At 39.8% G+C, this 19,911-nt stretch overlaps 1 protein-coding gene across 6 annotated transcripts; it reads left to right on the top strand.

Annotated features, from left to right (window-relative positions):
* The first annotated feature begins 1,375 nt into the window (after positions 1 to 1,375).
* Positions 1,376 to 17,857, top strand: LOC111243245 (fatty acyl-CoA reductase 1-like). 6 transcript variants are annotated; one of them, XM_086977449.1, is made up of 9 exons: positions 1,378 to 2,437; positions 4,348 to 4,447; positions 7,938 to 8,102; positions 9,480 to 9,641; positions 9,796 to 9,903; positions 12,239 to 12,409; positions 13,086 to 13,272; positions 15,109 to 15,340; positions 15,562 to 17,857. In XM_086977449.1, exons 3-9 carry the CDS (start codon positions 8,031 to 8,033, stop codon positions 16,103 to 16,105), a joined length of 1,476 nt encoding a protein of 491 aa, XP_086833575.1. In that variant the 5' UTR covers positions 1,378 to 2,437; positions 4,348 to 4,447; positions 7,938 to 8,030; the 3' UTR covers positions 16,106 to 17,857. The 6 variants fall into 6 exon arrangements, with proteins under 6 accessions (XP_086833576.1, XP_086833575.1, XP_022644214.1 ...); XM_086977450.1 differs by lacking the exon at positions 4,348 to 4,447 and having other exon boundaries at positions 1,376 to 2,464; positions 9,826 to 9,903; XM_022788479.2 differs by lacking the exon at positions 4,348 to 4,447 and having other exon boundaries at positions 1,378 to 2,464.
* The last annotated feature ends 2,054 nt before the right edge of the window (positions 17,858 to 19,911 follow it).

Consider the following 19,911-nt stretch of genomic DNA (forward strand, 5'->3'; position numbering starts at 1 on the left):
ATAACTCTGTTTTCTATTGAAACGTTGTGAAATTAGCTAACCTTTTAATATTTGCAGTGCTCTTTCATTTGGATAATATATTATATGTCAGCTATATTCGGCCTTAACATTCGGAAACTCGCAAACTTTGTCTGAAAATTTCAAAACAAAGTTTCTTAGCAACCTATGCCTATAAGTTATGTCCTTACAATAACTTTGTCGTATGTAGATTTGTTGTCGAATCATTCATCTCTACCTATGCATCCGGCAGCGTCAAGCAGCGTTTGCTAAATTCACGCACTCCTTCCGCGCTCCCGAAGAGCGCAGGACCAGCTAGGCAGATAAATTACCCAGCGGCCCAAAATACAAAGGTACTTACGTGCATAACTCGGATTCACTACTGTCCTGCTATACTATTCAGAGCGTCTTATTCAGCCCTACCGAACCATGATTTCGATCAGTTTCAATCGAACTTGATTAATCTATTGATTTTTTTTTTTTTTCGATATTTTGATGTTGACATTTTTGAGAGATAAGGCAGTTTTCTACACATATATTTGCATATTTAACGGCCATCAATGCTCAATAAAAAAAAAACGCTAAAAAGCGTTTCTCGTATATGAGAGTATAACGTCATTTTACTAAGAATTGACACATAATTTCGTTTAAAACGTAAACCACTATGTTTATATAAAAATTGAATTACCACACGCGACACATTGTCGTTTCGTGCTTGTTGAAATAATTATAATCGCGATTAAATATATTTAGGTATTTTTCTATATAGTATTGCTCCGTAGCGTACGCGTTTTATTGGAGACAGTTTGAGATATTCTGTAATCTACCGAATCGTAGGCTGTTCAAGATCTATTTCTACGACATATTATAACATGATAAAGAGATTGGGTAATTTTATTGCTAAGGTGAATTCAAATAATTCTTAAAAGGCTCTGTCGATTACTTTTTAAGTATTGTTATTGATAATATTATATAATATCCATGTTCTGTTTTGTTGCAGGAAATATTTTTATTATTAAATAGAGTGACTAAGAAGGCACCTGCTTCGCAATTACCTATTTTACATTTCGGCTTATAGCAGCTCACATCGGAACAACCAGGAGGCGCATAATAAACTTAAATTTTCTTCACTTAGTTTTTTTGTTGTACACAAATGTAAAAATTAGTCTCCAGAGTCAGTGGTCTACCTTTCGTTATTTTATAAAACTGCTTGCGATTAAATATAATATACGGTCCTGTCAAAATCTGAGTAGACTCATAAGAACGTTTATCAGTTCATACGCATCGGATTAACGACTTAAATCTTGATCCGTACGAACGATGCCCATTATTGGCTGTTAGTGCTTCATAATCCAATCGTAACGAACGCACAACCTGATAACATCGAGATGCAAAAACTAATAATACTACAAATGTCACCATTTATAAGGAGTTCCAGAAATAGATACAGGTCTGGTCCCTTCATTCTCACTTTCAATGCTGACTTTTAAAGGCAAACCACCATAGCCATAGACAGCGAAGTCCCTGCTTTGTTGGCCGTGCAGTTCGTCATACTCAGCAAGCTGTATATAGCGAGGATCTTCTAATCTGTTCTTTGGAGATAGGCAGACGGACAAAACTGACAACTACCACTAGCACCCTCTACGGTTTCGGCTCGGTATCGGGAGCCCGCCCTTTCCAATTCGGTTGTCTGCTCTGCTTCTCACTAGTCTTCCGCGCAACAACGACGAACAATTTCAGCAGACTTGCTGAAGTTGAGTTGAGGAGGTTGTTTCGTACGGGTCAGTCTGTCGCCCGCCTTCGGCGCGGCTGTGTGCTCTGTGGGCGCGTGTAGTGTAGGCGCAGACTAGACCCTCTCCCAAACCCCGTAACCCGCTCACCACTGTACTCGCGCATCGAAGCCGCTCCGTATTCTCTCTCGTTCTCTCCCACACACGCTTAGCCATCGCTGCCCCCTTGGGAGGCTGTTCAGGAGGCGAACGAGCGAGGCCTCGAAGCCGTCAGGGAAACGCACAAGGCACACATTAGCCATTAGGCAATTGCTAATTGACGAATGCGGTGGACAAGCAGGCATAGTGCGGATCGAACCCATAAGACTCTTATTTTCACATAAAAACTCAAGGCGATTACCACATTGTGAGCAATGAACGAAGAACGGGAAAGTTCTTGTCATCCTATTACCTTGTCTGGCATCTATCAAGGCGTAACCTCGATGTATTAACGACATACATGTTGAACCACCATTCGAAGTGACACAGACTGTATAAAAGAGCGTTGCCTATTTATCTACGAATATCATACCGTTTCCATTTCGAAGTGGCTAGTCAGAGCTTATCATCTGTGGTGCGCGTCGCGTACGATCGTGTTCGGGTGGCGAAAAAGACGACGCAAAACAACTTGTGCTTCCGCGCGTACTCTATTTCTATGTTCTGTGTGAGCAGTAAGTCTTCCCTGGAACTTACCTAAGGTAGATCGATTTATTTGCCTGCTTGTCTGGGAGTAATTGTATGTGCATATCTACATCGACCCCGACGTTTTTTCCTACTGTCTTACCTGCTGCTTTTCCTATCTATACCCATTGCGTACTGCTGTCGCGCATCTCTACTTTAAACCCCGCTCGGGCTGAGTGAACGCAAACTTCCAATGCACTAGAGATTTCAATTTACTATTGCATGTCTGCGCTCACTCGTGAAAAAGATAGTCTTTGAAAGGTTGTTAATTGAACAGTTACGCTCAGGCATTATCACTAGCAGTGCTAGATAGGCTGTTTGAAATCTCATGCATACATTAGATATATATATATATATATATACATGTATCACTGCAACCAATAACTAAGAAACGTAAATTCTCATCACAGATATTATCATAGCATAGGTAGATACCTACGACAAAACGAACGATGTACTGACTTTCCACTAACCAAAGTCATGGCGGAAAATTCGAACGAAAAAGTCTCATCTGTAGGTGCTACTGTGTCTTTACCTGTTTACTTGCGGGCTTTCTTCTAACGACGTCAGGTGACGAGCTGGACAGCTCAAGCTTGCACCTGTACTGTCGTACAGCACGTGAACGATTCCCTTTCGATGAAGACATATGTCATTATGTCTGTGGTACAAAGGTGACACATAATTAATTCTAGATCAATACATCAAATGGGGTCAAAGGAAATCATTCAACCAACACCTGCAGCTTTATATGGACTCCTTTACTGAGCTTGCTATTGGCATTTTTTGAAGTTCACATCATCGTTAATGTCTTCTAGCTTCGTAGGGGACATGTAGGGATTAAATCAACAAACTATATTTTCTGCCACTTAAGCCGAATCTTATTCGACAAGGCAGATGGCATAACATTCTGGGCTTTATACTATTTCGTGGCTTCTTCTGATTACCAATGTGTGAGAAACTTTTCACATTCAAAAAAAAAAAGATGGAAGTTGACTTATGGCCTCGCTGCCTGGGGCGCGCGAGTTATGTGAGCGAGTCAATTTCTTAAATTCAGCGCAATATATAAACGACTGACGGATGAACTGGGCGACTGATGCTTCCAGAAGTGTTACGTACGCTCATCACGTTATTTGAAATTCAGTGCATCTCCCGCAACATCTCGCTTTACATTCTGTGCCAAAACGCGTTTTTCATTATCTTCCTTTTGACGGCGGACCTCCGAAGCGAATTCAAGGAATTAGATTGGGCAATCTGTTTGATGACAGCTAAAACTTAACACGCTGTCATTTCAACATAGAACTAATAGAATAATTTCTAAACCACTCGAAATGTATATTCGAAATATATCGTGTGTAATAATCTAGTACATGAACGGCTAAATGCAACTGCAAAAATCCTGCCGTTCCTGTTTCGTGCCTCGTTATAGAGGTTCTTTAATCGATACCGGGATATCGTTCGCGTTTGTCTCAACAAACACGGCTTTTCCTGTTTCGCGATTTGCTCAAAGTGAGAACGATTGCTGACGCTTAATTATGTAAATTTGATCCTAACTGAAGCTGAATCAATTACGGAAGGCATTAATACTAAAAGGTATTCTAGAACAATTTCTGAACGAAATCTCACGACTGACTAATTATTATAATACTATATACTTAAATCCGTCCTAGTATCACCTTTAGAAATGCTGTGATCAATCCCTGTGGGTCCAATTGTTTTGTGCTATATTATGTATACGTTGTGTTGTTTGTCAAAAAACCTAAAAAGCATCGCAAAGTGTGTGTGTCTAATACTCGTCATTGAGCTGGCCTTGCAGGCGCGTCCGTAATACGGCAGACTCACAACTAACTGATCGAACATGAAAATTAAACACGAAGTAACTTTTCCTACGGCTTTTCTGCAGCTGTTTGCTACCTTCCTGTGCGCAGAATTACGCTTGTGAGAGTGCAGTCTACACCGACTTCAACGCTTTTGCTGACTGCCGATGTCGATCAACCGGCTACGTGAGTTTTTCGGATGTCCTCGATATTTCTTAAAGCATCATAAAAGCTTGAACCATTCGTTTAAAAAGTGCTGTGCCCATAGGCCAATTCCCTATCAGCACACATCAGAAAACCCATTTAGCGTAAACGGTTTACGTGACCAAAAAAGTTCTGTTCTTCAAGAGCAACACGGACCCCACTATCGTTTTGGCGGCTTTTCTGAGCCTCGCTGAGTGACATTATTAATCGACAAACGATAAATTCAGAAGGAGTCGTCGTGTGTCACACGCGGATTGTTATCGTATCTTACTTTACTTATTACTTACCAAAATGGCAATTAGGGACCCTTCCTCTGGACTTCTGCGCTATATCGACTTGATTAGAAACCGCTTGACTGTACGTCGGCTTTCGCAGCTCAAGCCGCGGATCTGGCCGCGATGGAAGCGCACTTTTTTTTAGTTGCCATTAATATTGTTTTGTATAGAGATATCGGTGGAATAACAACGATTTTGGGAATGTATCTGCCATCACTGATACTATACTCAGTATTCAAAAACAGTATTCTACTTCAAAAACTAACAATGGCTAACTCGTTTAATGAATAACAGAATGTCTGCTGTCTATGAATCAGAGTATGAAACTGACTGCATTGTTCCTCTAGTCTGTCTGACGGTTTCCGATGTATTTATATAGCTGCAATAATTTCTGATAGCTCTACGATTGTGGTAGTGTCAAACATCTGCTACGAAAGACGCCAGGCCTCCGAAAGCTCGCGCACTCTTGACTCTGACCGCTAGTATCTATATATCCAATACCTATAATTACACTCATTGTAATGTGTTTCATATTTAAATTGAATGCGTAAATTCTTTAAACGACAGGAACTGACCGACGCTAAAAGCTTTTGAAATGGATTTACCACTTTCACATGTCTATGTAGATGTAGTATTTCGCAGCGTACGATATTAAACATCGCTTTTTTATGTTTTTAAAAATCCTTTCGGCACCAATAGAGCTTTAGAGTGTCCGTTTGTCCTTAAGTCCGTACCTTGAAGTCCGTAACTACTCTCACGATATTTTTTCCAAAAAAAGATAACCAGGACTCGATCGGGAGACGCGGAAAGAATGATGCCTTCCGTTTCCGTTCCCGTTCTAGAGAATCGCTGAGATAATGCCACTTTCTATATCTTCGTGTATCTGATTCGAAGCCCTATGAACAATCTGAGCGCATATTGCAGTGCTTCATCGTTTTTTATTTGCAATAGAAGCGCTCGCACGACTTGTTTACCTCGGACCTTGCCTACTCCGAAGTTTCCGCTGTTTTTAGCAAAAATGCACAAACCTAAATTCGAAGTTATGCAACACGTTCACTCAGGCAATCGAACAGCTGGCTTCTTTTGTCGTGATGTTCTGTAAATACAACCCTGCGTTACAGATTCTGTGTTTTATAACTCAAAGGATTGTGTTTGGGCGAGCATTGCTTTTGAACAAGACTTTACTCGACAACTATCGCTCTGTTTGTTTTTTTCATAATTAATTACTTCCAATTCTATGCACAGTATAATCAATATTAACGGCGTATACGCACGTAAGCCTCACTAGCAATGGTCAATTGCGCAATACTAAAAGTTGAAAGTTGCTGTGAAACAATGGTACCATAATAATTATGGTAGTCAATGAATAATTTGTTATCCATGAGTAACCCCGTTAAAGGATGAGAGCCTTTTTTGAGCTGTCGAGTGTTAAGAATATACGAAAATGGCAAAGAACCATAATAAGTGCTCTAGATTCGTTAATGCTTTCCAACATATTTTTCCCGCTAGAACTCTCTGCTTTTTAAATGCCAGCTGCGTCTCCGACTTTTCTCAGACTGATTATTCCGAAATAAATTGTGAATTTGACGCACGGAGCAGAGATTCTGATATAGAAAGATTCCACGCTATCTGCAAAGGCGGTCAACGATCGTTATCCTAAGGTCGGTCATTTGCGTGGCGGATCAGTATCTTTGGGTTGCGAGACAAGACACGTTCGATGAACCACGTTTGCAAGGTTTTTTTATTATTAACGATATCTGACATTCCTGAGAAATGTTATATCACAAATGCATTCCAACCGATGGTATAAATATAGTCACCTAAGTGTGAAAGATTCACTTACTGAGTTAGCGGAAGTTGCACATATAAAAGTGAAACAGACCGTGGCTACTACCTACCGACTGGGAAGTAAATCTACGGTTTTTCCAAACGCCTATTTCGAATGGGCCTTGATTGAAATTCTATCAATACAGGATGTTGCTGTTATCTTACCTATCGCTATATTATTTTTCAAGCCCCAGTTTCTGAAGTTCCCTGAAGCTCGTTTGCATTAAACAGGTTGTCCAGCTTTATATCGACTCACAGATATAATTTCAGAGACAACTCAACTCTTACAAGGCAGCCCATTACATACTTAACTATATTCACTCTTCTTTAATGAGCACCTATTAAATCTGTATTGACTAAGGCGATCGTTACGAGTCGGAACGCTCATTAAATGAATGCGGAGTAAGTATAGCATCAATTTCCTTTAAGTCTTCACTCGTATCGACCAAGCAAGTTCGACCTTCTCACATAGGCAGGCGCTTATCATTTAACCGCGCGACCCCGTCTGATCATGGTACCTTTCTGCTTTGAACAACGAAATAAAAAGATATTCTGTTCGTAGTTGCTGTCGTTGTTTCTGTTGGCTTTAAATGTCAAGTAGGAACGAATCCGTCGCGATGGATTACGATAAATTAGTTTTTCTAAACGTTGATGTCCGACACTGGTTCCCAGAAAACAGCATATTGTCCATTAGTACTAGTTGTCGCTTAGCCTGGCAGGTCGCCTCGGACATGTTGCTTGATTGACTACACTGAAAGACTACCAAATAAACGGCGTGCCTGAAAACTGTGACAAATCCAGTGGTTCGTGGGGTCCGAAAAACAGAAGAAGACGAAGACCGAATAGGCTTGAGGGATACGGACAAAGCTCGTGTTTATTATCTACTATCATTTGTTGCACTGAATGACCATAGACCTTTGCATTTTCCACTGCTATGTGGCGGCAATAAGCCGAAAATTCAAATCTAGAAGACACCGTTCTTCTAGAGGATCCGACGCAAGAACGCAGATTATTTGAAGAGCTGTACGAAACTATAGTTCTATTATTGCTAGACATGATACAATATTGACGTATTAAGCAAAGCTGTGTGAACTATACTTCGAAGGATAGCATCAGAGACGCAAGGCTATTCCACAGATAGAGTGACAGTTAAACATAATAGATAGACGGAGCCTCGACAAAAAACCTGTTTTGAATTGTGGCAGTGAAGCCTTTCTCAATAGCTTATGGTTTTCTAAAAGGCCTGGTGACAACTAGACTTAGTATTTTTCATCAGGTCCCATGTTTGATTCCAATTGTTCTTATTAAACATGGATTATACTGTTTTATTTGTCTTGTACCTAAACAGTAGATCCATTTCTGCTTAGCAGGACGATTCAAGAGGATAGCAACTTGGAAGAGGAGTGGAAGAACGACGGAGTTCTTCAGCCACTCCCGATCCAACGCCATCTTCTAACGTTGGGATGGCCTCGATCGCAGGGTTCTTCGCTGGACAGAGTGTCTTCCTTACAGGGATATCCGGTTTTCTTGGGAAGGTAGTTTAAAATGTATTATTTTTTTCTACTTACTAATCCCGACCGCTTTGGTAAATGGATAACTGTACATTGAATCTTTACAGAGCTTGCCAGTTCTTCAATGTCGATTTCGAGTATCTTGTGCTAAAATCAGCTTTGCTTATCACCTTTGCCTCACCTTTGCTTTAGTTCAAATGGATCTGTCGTTTTATTGCAATATAGCTGAAACAAAATTTCCCGGCAGAACTCAAGTACTCAGTAATTTGTTTTTCTGTCCTTTAAACAAGAAGAATAATTTACGTTATTTCCTTCAGCCGAACCCCTGAAAATAAGAAAAGTTATTGTTGGAGAAAAGTTATTATGTTTATAAAGTTACTATGTACTATAATATTTGGCCGTCATATCGGTAGGTAACAGGCCTGCGTTAAGAAGGCTAATTATATGTAAACACTGGGAATGTATTAAACTAGTATTAAATGCTCATGGTTTTTTTCAGTTCACAAGGTTTCTGACAGTCACTGATTACTTAGTCATTCAAAAGCCCTACCTAGTATCTGCATCTACTCTACAATGCCGAAGATGTGGCATATGCACAACCCAAGTTACGGGTTACGTTTTGATTATATAGAAAACGATGAGATAAATAAAAGCGTACTGTTCACGATTCCTACGTGTTTAAAAACTTGCTAGGAAATCTCCCTGGGCTAAGGAAGAAATGCAAGTACTACACGAGTGTATATATATATATATATATAACGTGCGTTTAGAATAATTTTTTTCTGAACAATTACATTATATAGACGCACTTCTATATACACCAATAGTGTTAATTTGCAAAGCGTTGAATAAGTTCAACGCATAAAGCAGTGCTTCACATTTGAACTAACGGTGGCAAAGTGGCAAGAGGGCTGGCAAGTTTTTCAATTAGTTTGTTGTAAGACGATGGTCGTTTTTATGTAGAGTCTGATTTTTTAAATTCTCTAGGAAGTGTCGATTTTGGTAGCGGTCTGAAGCTATGTATACCGAACGCTACGGTGTCGCACAGATGCTAATGCAAAAAGTATTTTTTGGGAAAAAAGAAATATCACCTAAAAGTAAACAAAGTTCTCGTTTTAACACGGTAGCAGAGCTCAATTTTAATAATAAGAAGCAACTGCAACCGAATATGTTACTCGATAGACCATATCACAGAGCTCATGTTGTAGTTCTGAAGAACGCGGTTTCTACGCACAGTCTTTATGTAGGTGATATTCTCAACGACGGCGAAAAATTCCTCATTGAATGTTCGTTATCCGAACGAAAAACCGTTAGTGTAAACATTGAAAAGTAAACCGGAAACAACAACACCGTGTGCTAATTAATAATAAATAAATTATAAGCTTTTTCTGTCTGCGATAGGTTCTTGTGGAAAAACTGCTGCGTTCCTGCCCCAATGTCAAGGCCATTTATGTGTTGATTCGTGAGAAGAAAGGCACTCCTGCCCCAGAACGATTGCATTCAATTTTGGCAGAAAAACTCTTTGAACACCTGCAGCAGAACGATCCTTTGTGCTTCAATAAGGTAACAGAGAGAGGAAAGACAGCTGTAGATAAGAGTTACTGTTTTGCTTCGTTTGTAAACAGATGCTATGCCTATGTGATAGAAAGACATGTGGAAAAGTTATGATTTGCTTGTAAATCCTTCGTAACCGTAATGATGGCTTCTAACCATGTAGGTAAAATTCGTTTCGGGTGATCTACTGAAGAACGAGATAATACTCCGTAATGAAGACCTGGAAATGCTCCGCGAGAAGATTAACATCGTAATACACTCTGCCGCATCGGTGAGTAAGGCTATTGGCGTACATGACAATTTACCATGTCCCACGTCCCATTACCCAATGTCTATCTAATCAATTTTCTATTCATAGTCCTATCCGCATTTGATAATTACGTAAAAAGCACATCTCCTAAAGAATTATTAAAAGCGTACAGCTACTTTGTAAGATTTTCGTAGTTTTTTGTTTGTTCGTAACTGAAAGCGATTTAGTACGTTACTATGTTGGCCAGCAGTTTTGCGACCCATATTAATGCTGACTCATAGATGGCTAAAGAAAACTAAACGTTTTTCATCTTCCTTCCCGAAAACAAATTGTTTATATAACAGCGTAAATAAAAATAGCGCTTTAGGAAGTAAAACCAATAGCATATATTTATATAGGTTCTATCTATTCGGTAAATGGAATCAATTTCAACCTTATACCTGTGTCGAGTCGGTTCAAAGCAAGTGTCAACGACACATCGGTGAAAGGTCATTGCCTTTGGCACAGGGTCTCGATAAATTATCTGGCTAATAAAAAAAAAAAAACAAAAGGAATCATTACTTTGCAGTGATGATTCAAATGCTAAATCCTATGAAGATATATATAACTTACTGCCCGAATGATTCCGTATCTTAATTCTCGATTGGTAACAAATCGATGTTTGTTGGATGAAAAGTCGGAAAAGAACAAGGATTAAACTGATGACAAAAATAACCCGGTTCGTCTCAGCACACAGACAGTCGTTGTTGTCAAGTTAACGAATTGACTGTCGCTGGTTTTAAGTTATTACGTAACGCTCTTATTTGCTTCTACGTTTGACGACACTGACTGTAACGCATTTAGCGTCAGTGTGGCGCGAACTGCTGTGTCACGGGCTATAGCAACCGTCCAGAATCACTGACTGCTCCGTCGTTACACATGTATACGCAACAACAGCGAACGGAGGGAAGTGTATAGTTTCCAACGCCATCAACCCGCATCTGCTTCTCTATATTGACTACTCTATGAGCGAATAGAAATACGAGTTCTCTATAGAAAAAGCGCGCACGAGTGAAGTCAATTTGTTTACTATCAGCAGGCCCCGCATTCAATTTTCCTAATTTAGCATTAATTACCATCACGAATCACTAACGTAACTTGACCGGCGTACGGGTTACAATGGTAAAAATAAGGAGCATCTAAGATCACATGAACGTGTTACACAAGTTGACAACCGATGAAAAAATCAGAGGATAAAACTCGGGAAGGGCAATTATCACTCGAGCTTCATTCTTCGTTAGGAGAAGTAATGCTGGAAAAGCAGGAAGTTGCGAAACTTGTCTCGTTATCGATATCGCGTTTTTACAATACCACACAATGAACTGTCTCGTCGTCGTTCTGACTATGTCGACTACAACAGAGAACAGAAGTGGCAGTTTTGTCACTGAAGAGCCGCTCCCATTGTTCAGGCTGTGGAGAGCTGGAAACAGCTTATATAGATCCACAGAAGAGTGGGTTCCCAACGAACACCTTGCTTCGCCTGAAGTTGTATTCTGTTTATTCGATTGTCTAGACAATTTTTATACTAGTAATAATTGACGAGACCGCTGAGGGGTGGTTTAAGCTACCTCGTGCAAAATCATGATGACGTAAAGAATCGAGCAATTTTAGTTTAGCAAGTTTAGAATATAAAATCCATTTCTTAATAAATATAGTCGAATTAAAGATTCAAGTCTACCGTCGAACATGCTCTGAAGACGTTCTGTACTATCACCTATTGGAGGAATGTCCAGCATGGATGGGTATAGTAATTAGCGTGATGGTCACGCTAGAAACCCGAATTGCCACCTATATTGCATAGCACATCAGATAAAATATGAAAGTCACCAGATCTTGATCAACTGGTTTGTGGCGTGATATCCTCAAATAAGTCGGCGTAGTCACCATTCCTATCGGAAGAGAGAAACGTGTTTTGCCAATACGTTCTTCTAATGAATAACAATGTTGACATAACGTAACAAGAGCGGACCCACCCAACGCGGTCACCAGCCCACGGTGGGTGGATCCGATTCGAATATCATTTAAGATTGCTTTAATGTTGTTTGCAAGCAACTGAGATTTAGGATAGACACTTAATACCTCTGTATGATGAATAGACATTTTGGAAGAACATAGCCACCCCACTATATTCTATATATATACACTATATTATATTCCACGAGCTTCTGGCTTCTTTTAGCAAAAGCTCTCTCTCTCTGCCTTTCCCTCTCTTTCTATATATTAAAGGGAAAGAATAATTATCCAGTGAATAATGGCACAAAATGTCTGTAATTGTTCGTTGACTTTGTTGGATGTCTGTCATCTGTGAATCCTCCAGGTTCGATTTTCCGAACCGCTGCGTAACAGCGTCGAAATGAACTTACGCGCTACATTTAAGGTGCTCGAATTCGCTACGACAGTGAAGAATTTGAAGTCTTTCGTGCATGTTTCGACGGCGTACTCAAACTGTCATATGTGCGAGGTCGACGAAAAGGTTTACCCCTGTGATGTAAGTAAAACGTGTTAGGTATTTATACACTTGCATGTTGGTTTGTAGTAAGCAGGAGTCAAACGGGATACATAAGTAATCGCAATAGTTACGCATATAAACATCTAGATAAACAACTCTGCCATTTCTAGGCTTGTTTCCCAAAAGGAGAAAATCACAAGGAGCCAAATCTCAGAAATATCAGATATCTAATTAGAGCCCGAATGACCTCATAAAATAGCTTCTAGCCCTACCGCAAGCGGCATCAAGAATGATCACAGACATCATATAATAGCGGTAAAAGGAGCAATCAATACGGCGGGTACCATTTAATCTCGGCCTTGACCCCTAACTCACTCGCGTCTGAACTGGCATCGTCGAGAGCGCTGAATAAGGATTTTCCCTAGTGATCGTATTACGGGTGGACTTCATGAGTACGGAGCGATTACCTTGCATGGCTGTGTTCCTTCTAATCGGAGACTGCTCCGCTAGTTACTGTCAGCGCATCAAGATATATTTAGGCTCTCGACGAAATCAAAGTCGTACAAATTTAGCAACCTTTAGGTTTTAGACCTAGAACCTGAAACTGTTTTGCTCGAACAGACAGTAAAGTTCCGCGAAAAGTAAAGCCAACTTAAACAAGTTGTAGGTAGCATAAAATCTTTGTGCTGTCTACTATTGTGTTTGCTCGTTGCAGGTTGAGCCGCGACAAGTGATGTCGTTGTGTGATTGGATGGCTGACGATCTTCTTGAGCACCTTTGTCCTAAATTGCTAAAGGAACGACCAAATACGTACACTTTCACAAAAGCTCTTGCCGAAAACCTTGTAGCCGAGTATTCGGATAAGATACCTGTCGCTATCGTTCGTCCATCGATTATAACAGGTCTGATTATTCACGATCTTTCGCTTTAATCCTTTTTTTGCCTAGCATATGTAGAGTAATTATCGCATCTATATGAACCTTGCAAAAGAGAGTTCTGTCACTAGAAACGTTGCTGCAAATAAATCGCCTTTACTAAAAAAGTAAGTGCTACAAACTTAACCGATTTAAACGTCGCAATCGATCTATGCTGTTGTCTATCTACGTAATCATCTTAAATCGGAAAGCCCATGTCTGCATTATGTTTACTAACATATTTTAAATATATTTAATAATCTGAATAGCCCGGACTGATCTGACCTGAAATTTCCATGGGCGCGGAGCAAGCCCTTGTTTTAATTCTTGTTGCATCCATTCAGTACTTTGTCTTGCTGTCAATATAGCTTTCAGATTGTTACATAAACTATAGTAAGATATGAAACTTGACTTTAATATAAGCCAAGTTTTGCCGAAACTAAGAGTCACTGTTCCACTTTCTGCATATACGCATAGTACCTGCTAGATGAAGAACTATATTAGCCTTTTCGAAAGGAAGACATCGAAAATGTGATCTTCGACAATATTTACCAGCCAGGTATTTTATCCCGGGGGAGAAGATGCATTTTTAAATAACTCATTGCGCTCAAACTAAATATGTTACAGACTTCGTCTATCCGACATATTGACCCCAGAACACCTACGCGCACCTTTATACTGCCATTTCATCCTTGTCTGTTCCTTGTCTCGGAGGCTAACGTATATAGGCGCACTTGCAAATATCAGCTCCCGTTCATGGCTGTTTTATTCTACTTTTTTGTATGATGCTTTTAGTTTCTATAATTAATTCGAACGAGCAAATGTGTCATAATAGCAACGTTTTTTATCGCTCTCCGTCGTTATGTCTACCCGCGGGTTAACTGTTCTGAGCAAAGGTGGCCAAACCAACCCTTGACCTTCAGTCAGCTGGGGTTCCACAGCGAGTGATGGTTATAGAACGCTCATTGAACATTGCTCCGCATGAGCGATCCGAACTTGCCGTCCCTGCTGCCAAGTGTTCTTTCTGAATGTGTTTTTGTTTCAAGAACTTTCCAAGTAATAAGCGTGGTATGTACACCTGGCTCTAACGTAATTCGCGATAACATTGTCCATCTTCAGCCCCGTAGAGAAAAGACCATTGCATTTGATTTGTTCCTATTCCAAAGCAAAGTTCAGGCGTAAACACATGGAACGGAAAATGGGAATGCCGCGAGCTGTGTCTCGGCGATGTTCCGTGCTCACGCTGTACGCCACCAATCGGTTCTGTTTACTTATGTGAATCAATACTGGATTTACCTTCCCGCCGATCCCACGAAAAGATTCTCTCGCAGTGTTCTTTTATTTTATGTTAACGTATTTGTATGTTAGTTCTTTTAATATGATGGAATGGCTTTCAGGCTTTTTGGGGCTTCTTGTGATAACTAGGGCATAACATCTCAGGAACTAAACGTTGAGTCTGACAGCTGATTCATCACCAGGAAACATTTAAGTCTATGTATATATATGTAGATGTATCTGTATCAAAGCATCCTAACGGATACCATTTTATGAAAAAAAACAATTGTTGGAGTTATTTTCAGATGGCGTTTATATGAAGTGTTCATGTTAATCGCTTGTTAAGACCAAGACTTTCTGCAGGAATAGTCACCAAGTGCTAATCAGTAGACCTTACCTAAATTCAGAGATAACTTACAGAGGATTGACGCCAATAAGTTTTAAGAGAAAACAAAGAAGTATCGAAAAAGTGTTTTAGTTAGAAAACAATGGCGGACCATCTTCTGCAATTTAACCTTAGCCTAATCATTTTATGTGCGACTTACTTAGGTGCCGCTACCGAACCCTTCCCAGGCTGGGTGGATAACTATAATGGACCAAATGGGCTTTTGATCGCTCTGGGAACAGGTGTTCTAACGACACTATATACACAATTGGATTGCGTGGCTGACTTGATACCAGTTGACTTCGTAGCTAATACTGTGTTGGCGGCTGCGCACCGTACCTCGAACGGTTTCCGGGTGTACAACTGCACATCGGGAACCCAAAACGCAATCAAGTGGTCAGTACTTAATGCCAGGCTATGACATAGCTGGGCAAAACGTTATAGTCTCGGAGTTTGTTATCAATATCGTACTACAAGATTTTCTTAGCATGATGTAAGGCAGAATGGTCACAATTCGGCTTTTTTTTCTATTTATCAAAGCAACCACTAGGCAGGAACACAAACACTAACCCCTATAGGGAGCAACGACAATTCATATTTGCGTTGTTTTTTTTTAGGCGTGAATTTATGGAACAGTCAATTGATTTTCCTCATCAATATCCGACAACCTCAATTGTGCGGTACCCACACCCGAGAATCACCTCCAACAAGCTTCTACACCAAGCTCGCCTATTTCTTGAACATTACGTGCCCGCTCACATGATAGATGCTATTTTACGATGTGCTGGCAAAAAACCCGTCCTGTCGCGTCTGTACGAGCGGCTAGCGAACTCGATGGGGCTGCTTGAATTTTTTGCCACAAACGAATGGCGCTTCCATAATGATAACACACGACAGCTCTTCAATGATCTTAGCGAGACCGACCAGAAAGAGTTCAACTTCAACGTATACACCATTGACTGGGCCAGCTACGTCCACAACTATTGCCTTGGCATTCGCCAGTTCATACTCAAGGAGGATATAGGTAACCTTGACCAGGCCAAACGCCATCTCAACCGAATGAAATATATCAATTATGTAACCAACGCGGTGCTCGTGGTCGGAGCATGGAAGGCATTCTGTTCTGTTATACCTTGCTCGGAAATGACCGGACTTTGCTAAACAACAAATGCGGTTTTACGGTGAAATCGACATTTTGCAACTGCCCTCATCTGCATGGTCCAGGCGCTCCGGAGTCCTTTTAGCATCTTAGCATAGAAAGACGAAAACCAACATATCAGTTCGTACTGGGACCATGTTACGATGACAAGGGTAGCCAGGGATGACTTGACGAGCAACGCAGTTATAAAACATTACGCGGGTGACCACATTTGGTTCAGAGGAGAACCACCAAATAAATTGCGAAAGCGAGAAAAGTAGACAGGTACGAAACGAAACGTCGGTAGAATCGGGATCAATAGCAACGCATCTAATGCTTTTAACCTTCTCCGTTGTATTGCTTCGTGGTTTTGGGCGGAGGGCGCCTTCTCATACATAAGGCAGGAGTACGCTGATTACTTAATAACAATAGGTCGTGGATGACGTCACGCACGTAATTGTTGGAACCCTCGGCTGAGTGGCCAGAAAGGCATAGGAATTTTTTATTTATTTTTTTTTTATAGAAACTTATTTAACCTCACAATACACAGTACAACATCAGTGGCCGAATATTCTTGTTTATATATCCTCGATTTCACTATTATAATCGTTATGAATGATAGTAATTGATTAGTCGTGAAGACTTGATAGATTCAGCATTAGCATATAGTTGATTGATGAAATAGTTGATACATCGCAGAATCCGAAAAGAAGACAACTTACCATTGATGTAATACTGGTAGCGTTTAATTTGGATTTATTTGTTTTTATTTGTGGCTTTGAATCGAAATAATCCCAACCCCCTATGAGAACTGAGATGTAAAAAACATATAAGAAAAAGCCCCTGAGAGACTGTATTGTTTTAACTATAACATGTATATACATATACAACTGGTCTCCGATCTGACACCTCGTCGTGTTATATCTTGTGCATCTACAACCTCTAGCGAATTAGGGTCCCATATTGGAAAGTGCGTTAGGCATTTTTTGCCTGCGCCGACCCGTAGAAGGACTGCGCAGCACAAAATATTCGGTCACGCTATTATTTTATGACTAACACAAAAAAAACCAATAATAACAATATGATTTATTATTCCTATAATTATAATTAACTATTTAACCAACGACATTTAATCCTTGATGATGATAGTAATGGTGGTAGCGGAATCCATATTATCCATTGTCGCGTATGGCCAGTCCCTTTTTACATTGTTTTCATTTTCTACTAACAACAAAAGGAGAGAATAAAATACTATTTCGTACGTATCCATACACACACACACACACATATACAGACCTATCTACAACGGTGCAAAGACAATAGATAAAGATTACAGACATAAATATATATCAGCCAAGCATGAATGTGAGATACAACTAACTAACATAACTGAAAATTGAAAAACCACTAAAGGAGTGGCAGAAAGAGAAGAAAAAGCCAGTTCGAAAGGATGCCGACAGCTGTCGGCACTATCTTTTACTAAGAAATGAAGCATTTGTAGCAGTATTACTGGTATACAGATGGCTGAGTGCAACACTTAGCTAGTTAATGGTCGAATACGAAATTCGCGACATTCACCCAGATTTCTCTGTACATAAACATATAAATAATAATAATAATAAAATAATATGCGGATTATGGAAAGAGTGAGGATAGCCGAGAATAGTTAAAAGCCCAGAAAGCGACAAGTTCATAGGGGATTGCATAAACTGATTGGTAGGTGGTGGACGTTTTCCAGAAAATAAAACAATTTTCCGTTTAAATGTTCAAAGATATTTTATTGTGTATTTATTCGAGCACATGTACACACATATATGCCATTTAATTCCTTATATAATTTATGTACAGCGTAAAATATAGTGTAGCGTACATACTGGATAGAACTATGGATAGAGCAATTATAAGTTGGTATCATGCTATGTCAGGGGTGGTTCTCTGTCAATGTACTCGTAATGTATATCGACGTAAGTGAACACACTTCATTGAAACTATCCTGGCCTATTTCAGGCCTGCTGTTCTCCTTCCCATTTGAACGCGTTACCCCAGCAGAAATTAATTGCTTGTGAGAAACAACGTTTCTATCGATTTCGGATGTCTAAGAAACCATTATCTTGGGAGATTATATCTGCGGTATTCCAAGCAATAAGATCCGCGATCTTTGCACCCATGAAGATGACCACAACGAAGCCTGACGTTGAAATTGTCGGGACCGTTGAGAGATGTATAGGTTAGTTTATCACATTATCATCGCGCCCAAACGCCCATCTTTCTCGCATTACCCACAGAGCACCTGGTATAGGCTTAGCAATGGCTTCTCAAGTAAACCCATGTGTGAGCTAGCCTGGCGACAAAAGCCTTCAATGTCTTGATCATTATCGCAGTGGGATCTCTTCCATTGTCATTCCATAGGTGAGCTTCAATTAGAACCAGAAGTTGCTAAAACGAGAGGCAGCTTTCATTTTTGAGCATCTAGTGATTAAACACTCTTAAGAACCTTAAGATACTTGTAGACAATCACCTTCTTCTCGTGCTGGTCAGCTCAAGAACTCTTGTAGGCTAGCGGGAGTAGGTAACTGAAAAGATGTTATTCCCCTTATTTTTTGCATAATAGGCGTATCTTGTTCGAGCCAGAAAAAATCACTCTTGAGTACACTTACAAATCATAGCTAAATGAATACATTCGTGGACAATCATTATGTAATTCAATTTATATATATATATATATATATATCTTTTGCGAAATTTTCTTGACGCGATTTTGGTCGTCATCTCTTGGGCCAGTTTTATGAATTTAACAAAACTTATATGACACGAAGTGTTCTTTCTCTCTCGCTCTTGCTGGCTGTGATACTTTTGTTTCTATGAGTGCCTTACACAATCTGTCTAATGTGTACATCTATATACGAACACGGAGCGCGTAACTGCTGCCCTGTTAATATTTTCGTTAATAACGGCTATCTGTATGATCACTGCATAAAGATCGGGCCAACCGAGACAAACTTGGTCTTAATATTGACCTTATTAACAGTGAATGCAAGAAGCGACTTACTTCGGCGCGCAGTACAAAAGCCCCGAACAAACAAATACAACGTTAAATTATGTTGTTGCGTGTTTTGTATAGTAGACCCTACAAAAACTCTTTTTCAGTTAAACAATAGTATCTCGCACCGACTGACCCAGGATAGTAAATTTTTGCTACACTGTTCTTAATTTAGACCCTGTGCATCAAATAATCACTTGTTCAGACCGTGCAGGACGATCTGAAGGGCAAACGATTTAAAAGAAAAGCAAGAGTTTAAAAGTACATGGTTGTATTGATCACCTCTATGGACGCGTCCGCCTTTGGTCGAGTACTTAAATTGTTTCCCAAATGACAGGTGAAGACTCTGGAAAGCCACGAAGATTACTTTTAGTAGAGATGGTTGTTTTCTTCCCGATGTAACCAGCGCTGGTAATCAACGAAAAAACAAATATTACTTGTTAACGCTCCTTATAGGCATTTCATTGACTCTATGCATTAAATCGTATACATTACTAGAGTAGGTAAATTCAGTATGAAACTGGGTATCAAATATGACTTCGAGCAAAATAGGAACAGAAAGCGCTGAAAGTCGTAATATTATTTATTTACAAAAATGCAAAGCTAGCAAATTTACAAAAAAAAAAAACAAGGCAAAAACTTAGAAAGCCGCCTTCAAGAAATTCTAAAAACTTTCCCGTAAAGCTATCTTTAAAGATCTTGACAAAACCAAGTTAGATTTCTAGACATATCCAATAGCCGTCACATTAATCAATCTACACCAGGGTAATGAAACTGAGGCATGAAAGA

Source organism: Varroa destructor, unplaced genomic scaffold, assembly GCF_002443255.2.
Source record: "Varroa destructor unplaced genomic scaffold, Vdes_3.0 BEIS01000001.1, whole genome shotgun sequence".
Taxonomy (NCBI): Eukaryota; Metazoa; Arthropoda; class Arachnida; order Mesostigmata; family Varroidae; genus Varroa; species Varroa destructor.